General features: G+C 43.4%; 2 protein-coding genes across 2 annotated transcripts; one reads left to right on the top strand and one right to left on the bottom strand.

The window, feature by feature from the left end:
* Nucleotides 1-690: 690 nt before the first annotated feature.
* Nucleotides 691-8,061, bottom strand: LOC136504329 (auxilin-related protein 1-like). Its single transcript, XM_066499214.1, has 8 exons — nucleotides 7,113-8,061; nucleotides 3,918-5,430; nucleotides 3,718-3,832; nucleotides 3,533-3,630; nucleotides 3,218-3,283; nucleotides 2,965-3,054; nucleotides 2,289-2,465; nucleotides 691-1,482 (listed from the first exon to the last, which is right to left on the bottom strand). Exons 1-8 carry the CDS (start codon nucleotides 7,673-7,675, stop codon nucleotides 1,444-1,446), a joined length of 2,661 nt encoding a protein of 886 aa, XP_066355311.1. The 5' UTR covers nucleotides 7,676-8,061; the 3' UTR covers nucleotides 691-1,443.
* Nucleotides 8,062-11,581: 3,520 nt separating this feature from the next.
* Nucleotides 11,582-12,067, top strand: LOC136505958 (uncharacterized). Its single transcript, XM_066501090.1, has one exon. It carries the CDS (start codon nucleotides 11,582-11,584, stop codon nucleotides 12,065-12,067), a length of 486 nt encoding a protein of 161 aa, XP_066357187.1.
* Nucleotides 12,068-12,514: the final 447 nt, after the last annotated feature.

The raw sequence follows: 12,514 nt of genomic DNA, 5'->3' as shown, positions 1-12,514 counted from the left end.
GAGGTGTTTAATTGTCTTACTTTTGTGGCAAAAAATCAACACTTTTTGACTGCCTTCCATTTGTGTTTGCCTAAGTTATCCTTTGATAGAATCACTCCTCTATTAAAATACCAAAGAAAAAAAAAATTGTCTTCAAAGGAGCCTTTAAAATCTAGATGGTTTTATTTAAGTTAGGAACCTCTAAGTGAATCAAAGTCGAATGATGTGATTTCACCGTTGAACCTATGATCTAAGTTCCAATGAAACACGTCATGCTCTTGTGAAAGCCTGATATTAACAATGCGAGGAAGAAGTTTATTCCAGGCTACTAATTCAGGTCCAATCAAATCATGTCTCCATGAAATATTTAGAGGTTCCTCATCCTTCTTTGTGCAATGCGTTTTCCTTGCCCCATGTGCTCACAAACATGAAACATCACATGTTCAACCTTTGTGAAGAAAGAGGCAAACAGATAAAAGAGGTCATTTATTTTGCTAGGTTGGCCTTTTCTTCTAAATGACTAAGGAGTTCTAGGGGAGATGACTAACAATACGCTTGGAATGTATACAATCTGTTGTAAAATTTGACGTGTTTGGTTCAACTAGAGCTTTAAAGATCAGTCCACGAGCTCGAGATGATTCCAACCAACGCCTTAAGCTCTAGATGATTCAACTAACATATTAATTGTAGGTTTCGGTGGTGACAACAAACTGTTGAAAAGGAAAGTTAGTGTTTAAGGCAGGATATTGTCCCACTGTGTTTATACAAAGAAAAGAAAAGAAATGGGTACCCTGATTACGGAACCCAAATATAGGGCTAGTTGCTTGATCTTGTGTAATCCTACGAAATGAAAATGTTGATTGTTAACATACTTACTGATCCATAACTATTCCTCATTGAACCCAGAAACGTCCAAATATGATTACAATACAAGCAATCAAAATTGAATAGCAACTTTGTACAAAAATAAAACAGGAATGAGAGTATAGGTCAACTGATGTTCCAGAAATCGACTATAAACAAGACAACCGAACTTGCCACGATGCCCATGGCATCAGACAAGTAGCATTCTCCATTATCAAGTAAACCGACTCTCCATGTTGTAAATAAACCATGTACCTAATCCAAAATCACAACACTGGCCTCACAAGCCGCCGCTCTAACCGCACATACTGCCCAGGATAATTAGTACAAAACAGGGCACTAATGTACACCTACTGGATGAGGTCCAGCTTGGGCAGCTGCCACATGTCGCTGTGAGTTGTCATTGAATCAACATACAATTGGGAAAGAAAATTGAGGGAATGAAACAAACGGCCGTGATTACAACCATAGCTCAGGCTTCGCTTGGTCGCTTCATGGTTTCCCCCGGACCAACCTCAGGTCGCTCCAGCTTGTGAGTTTCTTCTCAGAGTACCTTGTGCAGACCCTGAGGGGTGACACTATATTCAGTCATGAGGCTGTTTACAAGAGCTCTTCAGAGTTTAATTTGTTCCACGCCTCCTGTTTTATTTAAGCACGGAGCAGAATTACTCAAGTTAGTTGGATATGTCAACTACAGAAACACAGAATTACCATCCCAGAATTTTCAGTTATTATCTAAGAATCTGGTAAAATGAACATACTTATAACTGGAAAACCAAAGAAACAATAACTCCTAACACATATATGTTACCCAGCACCCTTTCAACCAATAGATAAGCATATGTAACAGTAAATGGAAATAGATAAGTTCCAGTAATCAGCACAGTGCATTAAAATTATACAACGGGTAGGTGTTGTAATTCTAAGACTATAAATTTTTCTCGTTAACTTCAATGACAGTATGTACTATGAAGCAGGCTAACAGGTCATTACTTGGATTAGCATTGATTTGGCTGTAGGCAGAACAGTACACATCAGGTACTTCCCAGGCACCAGATGGTGGTCCAGGCTGACACAACCACAGTTGCAATAAACATTCTGTTGTGCCATGTGCCACAGATCACATCAAACTATAAAGGCTCAGTACTTTCCATGTATTATCCATTATCCATGCACCAACTCAACTTTGTTTCCATGGACCACACATGTAATAATTGGAAATATTAAGCGAATCTGAACCGTATATGCGAAAAAACCCGTGTTCAGCAAAACTGCTGATACCTACCTTAGCTCATATGTTCTCGTGATGTGAGAAAAAGAGAGAAATAGTTTGTAATGTCTTGAAACCATGGTGCATGGGCCAAGGAAAAAACAGGGATGAAGAATAGTATCATGTTGGTGTGCAAACAGAAAGCTGCCGCAAATGTTTTGAGGGCAATACACACCTTAAGGAGATCAAAAACCTTCTCAGCGATATATTTCTGTTGGAGATTGGCACCCTTTTGCTGCACCTTGTCAGGATGGATACACAATGTTGCTTTTCTATACACTTTTTTAACAGCAGCAGCAGTGATCAAATCAGTAAGGGATACAGGCTGCCATCCACATTCTGGCCAAAGAACCTGTTCAGAAAGAATAAACGAATTAAAACAGAAAGTCATCAAACATTTCTTTAACTAATTAAAAATATGTCCACAGATTAAAAATAGGTTATGTCTTTAAAGCAATGACATCGTGTACAGTTCATGTGTCACGTATTGCCCACAATCGAACAGTTTGTTCGTATGGTATTCAAGAGGCAAACATTACTTTTGTCAATGTTCTATAATATTGCTTGAAACCTGAAGCCAGAAATACTACCAGTGGATCTGAGTGCCTATATAAGAGCCTCATAGCCTAACTTAGATTAGAGGCACAATATGGTGATCATGATGCGTCCACAGTAAGAAATGGATGGTATTTGTATAAAGTCACAAACGGGATGAAAACAAATCATATGTTTGAGTAGACAGCTAAAGATCTAAATGCCAGTTTCTATTAAAGAAGAGTAATGCCCACATAATGAACAGAATTGGTAAAAATGAATGAGAGAAATGCTTCAATCTAGAAGTTTCAACTCACATATTGTAAAGTTGATAGCAATGCACGCAAATTGCCTTCTTTTCCAGCAGCCCAGCGCTTAATCTCAAAGTCCAGTGTTTCCGCAAGCCTCTGGAATTATCAGACAAAACAATTTGAACAAACTCAATGAAGTGAGGAACTAGTCACTAGCAGCCAATAAAGTGCATTTAAAAGGACAAATTATATGTTGATAATGTAGATTTTCAGCATTATGAATTTAAGATGTATTTACGAGTTACAACAGAGTACTTACATGTCTTTCAGCCTGCTCTCTTTGTTGCTGCATGTCGCGTTCATTCTTCTCAGCCAAAGCCTTTGCCTGTGAGTATAGGAAACTAATAAAAAATAAGCATTGCAATTTCTTTATCCTAAAAAATATGCTTAAAACAAAATGTAACCAGGAACATAGAAGCATCCACAACAACAAAAACAACAGAGCATTTTAGTCTAAATCAAGTTTGGGTAGGTATCCAGGAACATAGACGTATCCATAGATAATTAGATATTAAATTGTAGTACTAGAAAGCTACATGAGATGACTATTTTAATTAGTGTTATAGCACATTACCGCTCGTTCACGAGTTCTTTGATGCCGTTCCAACCTAGCACGTCTTCTTTCTTCGCTCTCCCCATCAACTTCTTGAAATTCGTCTGATGATGTAGAAGCTACAATAACAAATAAATCAAACACACAGTTACTTACATGTGTCTACGGACAATGATTCAGTACCATGCTTCTCGAATGATCAGTACCTCCTCCAAATATTGCAGACAAGTCATCAGCAATATTTGCTGTTGATGATGCCTTTTTCATTGATGTCGAAGTGGAAGTCCCTCTATTTTGCGTTTGAGAATCAAACATAGAATCCTAATAATTCCACAATTAGAAAAACAACAGTGAGGAAATTGCAACGAATAAAAAACTGGAATGAAAATTTTGGTGGAGTAATCACCACTGTTGGAGCCCTTTGCTTCGGAGCACTATTAGCTCGGGCACCCATACCAAAGAAGGACTCTAGATCATCTGGTTTGCTCATTTTTTCTCTTGCAGCTGCAGCCTGTCTTTCCCGAGCCTCAGCAGCAGCCCTTTCCACTGCTGCTCGTTCAGCTCTCTTCCTCGCTTCTTGCGGAGCTCTCTCCACAGCAGCTCTTTCTGCTGCAGCCCTATCCCTGGCTTGACTACCAGCTTTCTCCTTAGCTTCAGCAGCAGCCCTTTCCTTTGCTTCTGCAGTAGCCCTCTCTGCTCGCTCTTTAGCCTCCACTGCTGCCCTCTCACGTGCTTCCTGTTGGGCTCTTTGCACAGCAGCACGTTCTGAACGTTGGCGTGCCTCCCTCTCTGCTTTTGCACAAGCTTCAGCAGCTGCTCTTTCCCGTGCCTCCTTTGTAGCCCTCTCCACTGCTTGCCTAGCTCTTTCTCTTTCTCTCTGTCGCTCAAGTTCTCTCTCCTCAAGTCTTCTTTGCTCTCTTTCCTTTTCCTCTTTTTGCCTCATCTCTGTTTCTTGTTCTAGTCTTTCCTTTCTCTCTTTGTCCTCACGATCCTGGGCATACGACCTTGTTACATTATCTTGTTCCTGTTGTTCTCTATTTCTAAGCTTCGCATCACGCTCTCTCACCCGTACTTCCTTGGCATGTTTGAACTTTGCCTCAGCTTTATCCATGGCCTCTTTCATAGCAGCTGCAGATGCCGCCGCCGCTGTACTTCTCTCAAATTCTTCATCATTAAAAGCATGCACATTCTGAGACTTAGCCATGGCAAAATCTTCTAGTTCATCTACTGTAGAAACACCAGCCTGATTTGACGAACTTCTTTGATGATCAATGTTTTTCCTAGACCGCCGTAGATGTTCATCATCTTTTCTTTTTGATTTGGATCCATGTTTTTGCTTAACTGCAAGAGGTGGCGGTGGCCTTGAAGGTGGCGGGGCACTAGTTGGCTGTGTGAAGAGGGGAATCTCAGAAGCCGTAAGCCATATCTCATCTTCGGATTCATCAGATCTAGGTGACTGATCATTTATACCATTCCCACTATATTTCTCTGAGCCAATGTCAACATGGACATCAGAATATCTGGCAGACTGTGACTTAGGAAAGATATTTTCAAAATCCTCTACAGAAGGTTGTTGGGAGGAGTTCCTTTTAGATAAACTCTGTACAGGATTTGAGTCTCGGGCTCTGCTTGACTCATTCCTATCCTTCGAGCCATTGTCCACCTCTGAGGTAAAAAAACGTTCGGATTTTGGAGCCTGGTTGAAAGTGCTTGAATCCTCAAACAGACTGCTCCCAACGCTAGTACTTTCACGACTTTTCCCTTGATATTTTGCAGCTTTACCGAATTCATCCAAGGGATCTGCGAATGGATGGGCTGAGGATGAAGTTGTTTCGAGAACAACAAAGGGGTCGCTTAAGCTATCTGGTTGCTTAGATGTTGACATGGAAACCTTCTTTTGTTTTGCACCAGCAGTATCCCTGAAGTTAATAAATAGACATGTTAATATGTGAACAACTGAACATGTTTAGAAGTGCATGAAATTGCACAAAAGGGCAATCATTGTCGTTAACACAGCAAATTATTATTTTCCCAAACGCACTAGATAACCTGTTAGCCCATAAATTCAAATGAGTAGTTCCTAAGCATGTCTGAGACTCAAATGTCAAAATACATCATAATAAAACAAACTTAGGCACTATGGAGCACTCGAACCCACTCCAAATATTATTATTGTAATTGGTGACTCTTTTCAAGAAATTGTTGATTAAGAAACAAAGAGTTAAATTGTTTAAGAACATATGGGCCACAGATGTCCAGCACAACGCCTCAATTGGATGTGTGACTTAACTAAACAAATTGGAAAGATGAAACTAAACAAATTGGAACAGAAACCTCGAAGCAAATTACAACTAAAATACTTCATTACATGAGCCGTATATGATAAAACTCATTGTTACAGGGAAATATGTCTAGCGGTTTATATGGTCTGATCTTAAATTTTGTAAGGGTAGCATGTAAGCAATAGCTTTCCTCAAGAAGGTTGGTAATTGCAATCTTTAAGGAATATTGTACAGGGCTCAGAAGTTTATTATAATTAAATGCACTTAATTCAAAGCAAACTTGACATTCGATAACAATTCTCATCGTAAGCTAACAATGATACCCATAGTGTCTAAACTTACAGATATCTAGCACTCCAGCAACACTGTGCATATTTATCAAGCCTGGAAGCAATATTTAAATCTAGTAATCTACTCACAGTTCAGCTTCAGTTTTAAATCCATTAAGAAACATAATTTTTTTACATAATCCATCTCAATTGGCACACAAAAAGCACAAACCCATGGAACCAATTCATCAGGGCTCCACCAACAATAACATCAACTACAATATCAAGTTAATCAAAATTCTGCAAACCTTTTGGCACACTACCTAAAAATACGCAGATCTATCATACACTACAAACACATATGGAACATGGATATCACAAAAGAATGGTACAATTCTCAATCAAATTTGTGGATGACCTAGCATATGTACTAGAATCAACACAAAATACCTAAATTAAACCTAAGATACATTATATACCAGTAGAGGTCCAGGAAACCAACACCAACAGTGCAAAAGGATTTTCTGAGAAGGTGCGTGGACATCGATATGAATAATCCTTTTATATATGCATTGACTTGGGAAAACGGCATATATATTTGCAAGCATTACATCACTAAGTTATTTAGATAAACATGAAGTCAAGCCCATCATAATCTAGTAGGTTATTAATTTGCAAAATAGGATAAATATTAAATGCATATCGTAACCGACGGAAACTGATAATTTTTGCGGCGTAAAGCTCTATGTATTAACGTACATCATAAATGCTTTACTAACTTGTATGGATTACCAAATCGAACATAGGACATCAGGAGGCCAGAATCTAATTGTCAAAACATCCAACAAATGAGCCAGCATAATTGGTCCAACTCAGATCAACAGCCACGTGATCCTATAGTTACCGAATACCGACAAAATCTTCCGGTTCAATTGATCAAACTAACAAAGTTATTCGTATATCCAATCCTACTAGACCGCGCATATGGACAACATAACGTCTATCAGTCACATGCGCATTGAATTGAAATGCATGAAAGAAAGTAGTCACCTTTGGCGCGGGGAGCTTCTCCCGCCAAAGCCTGGCACCAAATAATCGAACCCAGTAGCCGCCGCAGCTGCCTCTGGCTTCCTCTTCTCATCGACCTCTTCCCTCGCCTGTGAGCTCTTACCAAATCCACCGAGCAGGTCATCGAACGCCGGAGGCGCCTCGCGGCTCTGGCTCTGGCTTCCCCCGAACACATCGTCGTAGCGTGCCGAGGAGCTCTTAACCCCAGGGACCCCGACGAAGATGTCGTCGTCGTAGACCGGCTTGTCGAACACCGGCATGGACGAGTGCTTCGGCTTCGGCGGCGGCGGCGCCGTGGTGGAAGCGGCGGGGTCCTTGAACGAGTCGAAGATGTTGTCGAGAGACGGCGACGGCGTGGCCTTGGGCGGCGGCGGGGCGGACCCGAAGAGCTCATCGTAGGAGGGCGCGGAGGGGGCGGCGGCGGATCTGGTATTGGTCCAGGCGGATCCGGAGGGCCCCGAGGAGCGCGCGGCCGACATGGGCGCGGCCTTCCCCTGCGGGCGGAGGCCGAAGTCGCGGGCCAGCAGGCCCTGGAAGTCGTCCATGGCTGGCGCGCGGATCGACGGATCCGACGCTCGCTCGCGCAGTAGCGGCGGCGGCGCCTACGCCGCCTGCCCGATCGGCGCGCGCGGACGGGGGCGCGAGGGAGGCGTGGGGGCGGATCTGGGCAGGAGCGCGTACCCTCGCCGGGGGAGGGGGGGGGGGGGGGGGGGGGGGGGGGGGAGGCGGCGATCGGAGGAATGGGGTCGCGGGGCCCGGCGTCGGTGGGGTCGCCGGAGACGCAGCGTTGCCCGCCGGAGTGGAGTGGTCGCCGGTGATGGCGGAGAGGCGAACAGGAGCGGGCGAGTCAGAGAGAGAGAGAGAGAGACTGCCTTGTGACCCGGCGCGGGGCGGGGACTTTCCGCCAGGGCGTCGGTGGCGACTGCGCGTTCGCTCGTCTCTGTCGTCGGCGATACGTACGCGCGAGCGAGGTGGGGGGTCCGGTGCGTGGGACCATGCCGGGATGGGGCACGTGGTGGCATGCCGTTGGTCGACGCGGTGTGCCGTGATGTGGGGGCAGTGGGGGTGTGGTGTGAGGGGCCGTGGTGGCGGCCGAAGTGGAGAGTCTGGCCCGGTCCGCCCTTTCCCTCGTGCGCGGACCGCGGGTGTGCCGAACCAGGCGACCACCCAAAGGGTAACCGGGTAAATTGATCATGTTTGTTTGGTTGACGATCCACGGACTAATCAGGCATGTGGCGCAAATTGTAAGACGTCTAACTCTTGACCAAATTGAACTTTTTGGTTGGTTGCCACGCCTACGGCAAAATGTAGCATATTAGATGGAGGCGTGTGTGTTTTTTGTTTGCGAAGAAATGGAGATGTGTGGATCACAGCCACACAAAAGTGTCACGAGTTTATCAAATAATATAGGTGTGTTAAGCTCATAGTGCACCTTTGGGCTCCCGAGATTTTGCTTGCCGGTGGGGGCTCATGCTAGCAAAGCTTACCTTACTAAGCGAGGTGAGATAAGTAAAGCTGGTAAAGGAACCAAACGTGCCTTATATATGGCAAATGATTGGTTCACATTCAAACTATAGATTATAATCACCTTACTGCATGAAGTGGTGATGGTTACCATTTTAGATGGACTCTTCACCAGCAACATTAGGTTATGTAACTATGTATCAATCACTTTTCCTATATTTTATTATTATTCTAGAAAATAGCTAACTAACAAGGTAGCAGCAATTGCAAATAAATTAACTTGAACTTGCTTACGAACTACGAATACAACATAAAGCTAGATCACTCCAATTTACAAATGTTAGGCTATATATACATATGTTTATCTACCCTACTAATGCACCATCTTTTCTTTCCTACGTCCACACAAGAAAACGACCCCCGCTGAGATGTCCCCTCTAAGTCCACCCCAAAAAGTGTACCCAAGAAAACAACATATTTCAAACGAACCGTCCAGATGCACTCTAAGCCTTCTCTCTCCTTACTCATTACACAATCGAGGGCCTGGATTGAGTGTATCAAATCTCCTCATTCTCCCCCACACCCACGTCATGCAGCCCCCACCGAGTATTACGAACGCCACGCCGCCAAAAATCACGAAACTTCCCTGACACGCACGGAGGCGGAGGAGGCGCTGCTACTCCTGCCGCGGTCGGCGGAGGAGGCGAGTAGGCGGTGATCGCGTGCGCGGCCGCCGAGGTTGTCGCGAGCGAGGATCAGGGTGCACCGGCGCCGTCGCATATGTCTCGCTCCTGCCGCGATCGTCGTCTCCCGCGGCCGCTACGATCACGCGCGCGAGGAGGACGCGTGGTCGGCGAGGTGGTCGTGAGCGAGGAGATCAGGTACGCCTGTATACTTCGATCGTCAAACATGTTGCCGCGGAGATGGATCCATGCCGCCGTATATATGTTCCATGCCCAGCTCCTGTCTTTGTTCTGAGATCGCATCTGAACACATGCATACATCTAACTGCGTATATACGTATAGATGCGTATAGGGTACATGATTTTTTTTATCTTTACTTTTGATCATAGTATATATGAAACTACAAAATGCAGATTTTTTTTCCGAAGTACTATCGGTCACTTGCCGAGGTGCCGAGGTGGTTCAGATGTTCAGAGATGTAGCAAGTACGGTAGGAAAATTTTTCATCTTCACATTCAGAGGTTTAGATTAGCATTTAGAGGTTCAGATTAGCATTTAGGCGGTTCAGATGTCAGTATTCAAATAACCACTAGCGGCAAGATATATCATGGTTCTAATGGACATGTCTATTATATTATTATTACTAGCCCTTGACGGCAAAATGGGGACGCCAGGAGAAGGCCGCACTGCGCTCAGCGATGTAACGAACATACCTACTCCAGGTATTTTCATACACTCATATTTTTTATATAAGCCATCATCTATAAAAGTATATAAATAAACAAGGCCATGTCAACAGCTTGCAGCGAAGAACAACGCAGGAGAGAGGAAAGGAATAGAAAACAACGTGAGTACCGCGCTAGGATTAGGGCTCAAGAAACAAGCGAGCAAAGGGAGGAGAGAAATAAGAGGTAGTGGGAGTACCAACGGGACTACCGTGCTCGGCGAAATGCACAAACAACGGCACCTCCTAATGCACCAGATTAGCCAGGTGCTAAAGAATGCTCTTTGCAGGTCATCTGATTGCTATCTTTTTATTATTAATATTACTTACGGACCTTGTCTTATTACTTCAACAGCAGCGCAATATCCAACTTATGGGACAATGACATCAGCCGTTCTACAACCAATTAATGAAGGATATTTTTCCGCCCCAAACATGAATTCTATTGACGTTAATATGACCCCATGTATGTCAATTCAAGGAGTGCAGGAATCACCATTTCAGATGGGGAATTCCGGAATTTTTACTGGCCCAACCTCGGTTCAGGACAAAGAAAATCAAACCCCATGCGATGCTTCAGAATGGTTGCGTCGAAATGATAACTACATTAGACCAAGGCAACAAGTATGTGGGGATATCGCAATGGAGCCGTCTGCTCAGATGGTTTAGGATCCAGGTGAAACAATAACTGGAATTTTATAGTACCTACTAATGATGTTTTTTTCATTTTTATGATTTATTTATATCTCACCACATCAACCGAATGATTAAACAGAATCCAGTTCAAGTGCCAATCAATTGCGGAGAAATAGAGAAAGGTACAACAATCTTGAAGAATCGATAAAACAAGAATTATTGGATAAAATGTGAGGCTATACAAGGGACAGGAGAAATATTGCACATCAGTCCATTCAGCATACTCCAAGCAGCAATGCCCAGCCCACAGGTTGCTTGATTCATTTTTCTTCCAATCCATAGTTTCATATATGTAAATTTCTGATGTAATTATATAACTTTAACCTATAATAACTACTATACAGATGGGACACCAGCTCTTCGCACGTTACATGCAAACATCGATCGGGTAGATGAATATGACACTACCTTGTTCCAGCCGGCAAACAACGAGATACAAGAATCTAATGACGACGGAGGTGGGTTGCTTTTTAATGACACAAACATGACTGCATAAGAGTTAGTTTTTAACATACCACGTGCTGCCCATGCAACAGATCCCTGGGAAGACATGGAACATCAGAGCGATGACGACGAAGCTAGGCAATTCCATAGGGAAGGTATCGCCTCACGTCGACCATAAATCATTGTGTTTTTAAATATATAAATATATAAATATATATATATATATATATAATATATTAATTTTACCACGTGCGTTCGTAACCACTTCATAACTCTCATGCAGATGACCGATATGAGTCATACCGTATATATGCCAATGGTGTTGCTGGTACTGACGCTGATGATCCGTACGACTACGTCTACCATGATATACCAGACCAGCACCATGTTTTGAAAAAGGTGCCTAATTGCAGACACTGTGGGGCCATACGGTTTGGATATGAACCGCCAGGGTTTTGCCTGCAGAAGTGGAAAGGTTAAAGTGCATATTCCTGAAGTGCCGACTGATTTAAAAAGGTTATTTACTAGCCAGGTAGATGCTGATGCAAAGTATTTCAGAAAACACATACGTTACTTCAACTCTCATTTCTCTTTCACGACCCTTGGGGTTAGTGTGGATCGTCGTGTTGCCACCGCAGCAGGCACTGGTATCTATACATTCTGGGTGCAAGGTTCCTTGTACCACCGACTTGACCACTTGGTGCCAGGTTCCAAAGGGCCACGCCACATGCAACTGTATTTTTATGATACAGATGATACCTTAGCACATAGGACACGGAGATCTCCTGACCTGGATATCAACCTCATAAGAAATATTCTTAGGATATTAGCGGACAATCCTTATGTTCAAACATTCAAGAGGGTTGGGGCCATACCAAATCTTGATGACTATGTAATTGAGCTAAACACCAATGTCACTGCCTGACCAAAGGAGGTACCTTCCTCTACCACACTACATGAGTTTCTGTTGTAGTTACAACTAAGCTTATATAATTTTGTAGATTATATGTTCACCCGTGTTTCGCTATGTTTACAAAGGTACAATGCACCGACGACATCACAGGTTGCTGCTATCTGGACCGAAGGAAATGACCCACAGAGATGCTTTGATAGAAGTGTGCTTGTGTATGCAACGGGAGATCGAGCACTGTATATTAAACCATACCAGGGTTGTTATGATCCATTGTCATATCCTTTATATAATCCTGGAGGACAGACTGGTTGGAACAAATTTATGCCCTATACTGACGCACCTATCATCCCTGCTACTACTCCACATGGCACAATGGCGGACACACCTACTTCTGTGCAAACATTAGAACATGACCCCACAGGTTTAGACAAATCCTTATATTAATTGAAATTTATATCT

This window comes from Miscanthus floridulus, chromosome 14 (genome assembly GCF_019320115.1).
Source record: "Miscanthus floridulus cultivar M001 chromosome 14, ASM1932011v1, whole genome shotgun sequence".
Lineage (NCBI taxonomy): Eukaryota > Viridiplantae > Streptophyta > Magnoliopsida > Poales > Poaceae > Miscanthus > Miscanthus floridulus.
This window is presented reverse-complemented; position numbering and strand designations above follow the sequence as displayed.

Bases quoted from the DNA above. Each gene is read 5' to 3' on its own strand.
- LOC136504329 (XM_066499214.1), bottom strand. From the start codon at position 7,675: ATGGACGACTTCCAGGGCCTGCTGGCCCGCGACTTCGGCCTCCGCCCG. The intron at 3,833-3,917 runs GTGATTACTCCA...TGGAATTATTAG, and splicing joins AGCAAAGGGCTCCAACAGTG to GATTCTATGTTTGATTCTCA. The intron at 1,483-2,288 runs GTGTGTATTGCC...TAAATAAAACAG, and splicing joins AGGTTTTTGATCTCCTTAAG to GAGGCGTGGAACAAATTAAA.
- LOC136505958 (XM_066501090.1), top strand. From the start codon at position 11,582: ATGAACCGCCAGGGTTTTGCCTGCAGAAGTGGAAAGGTTAAAGTGCAT.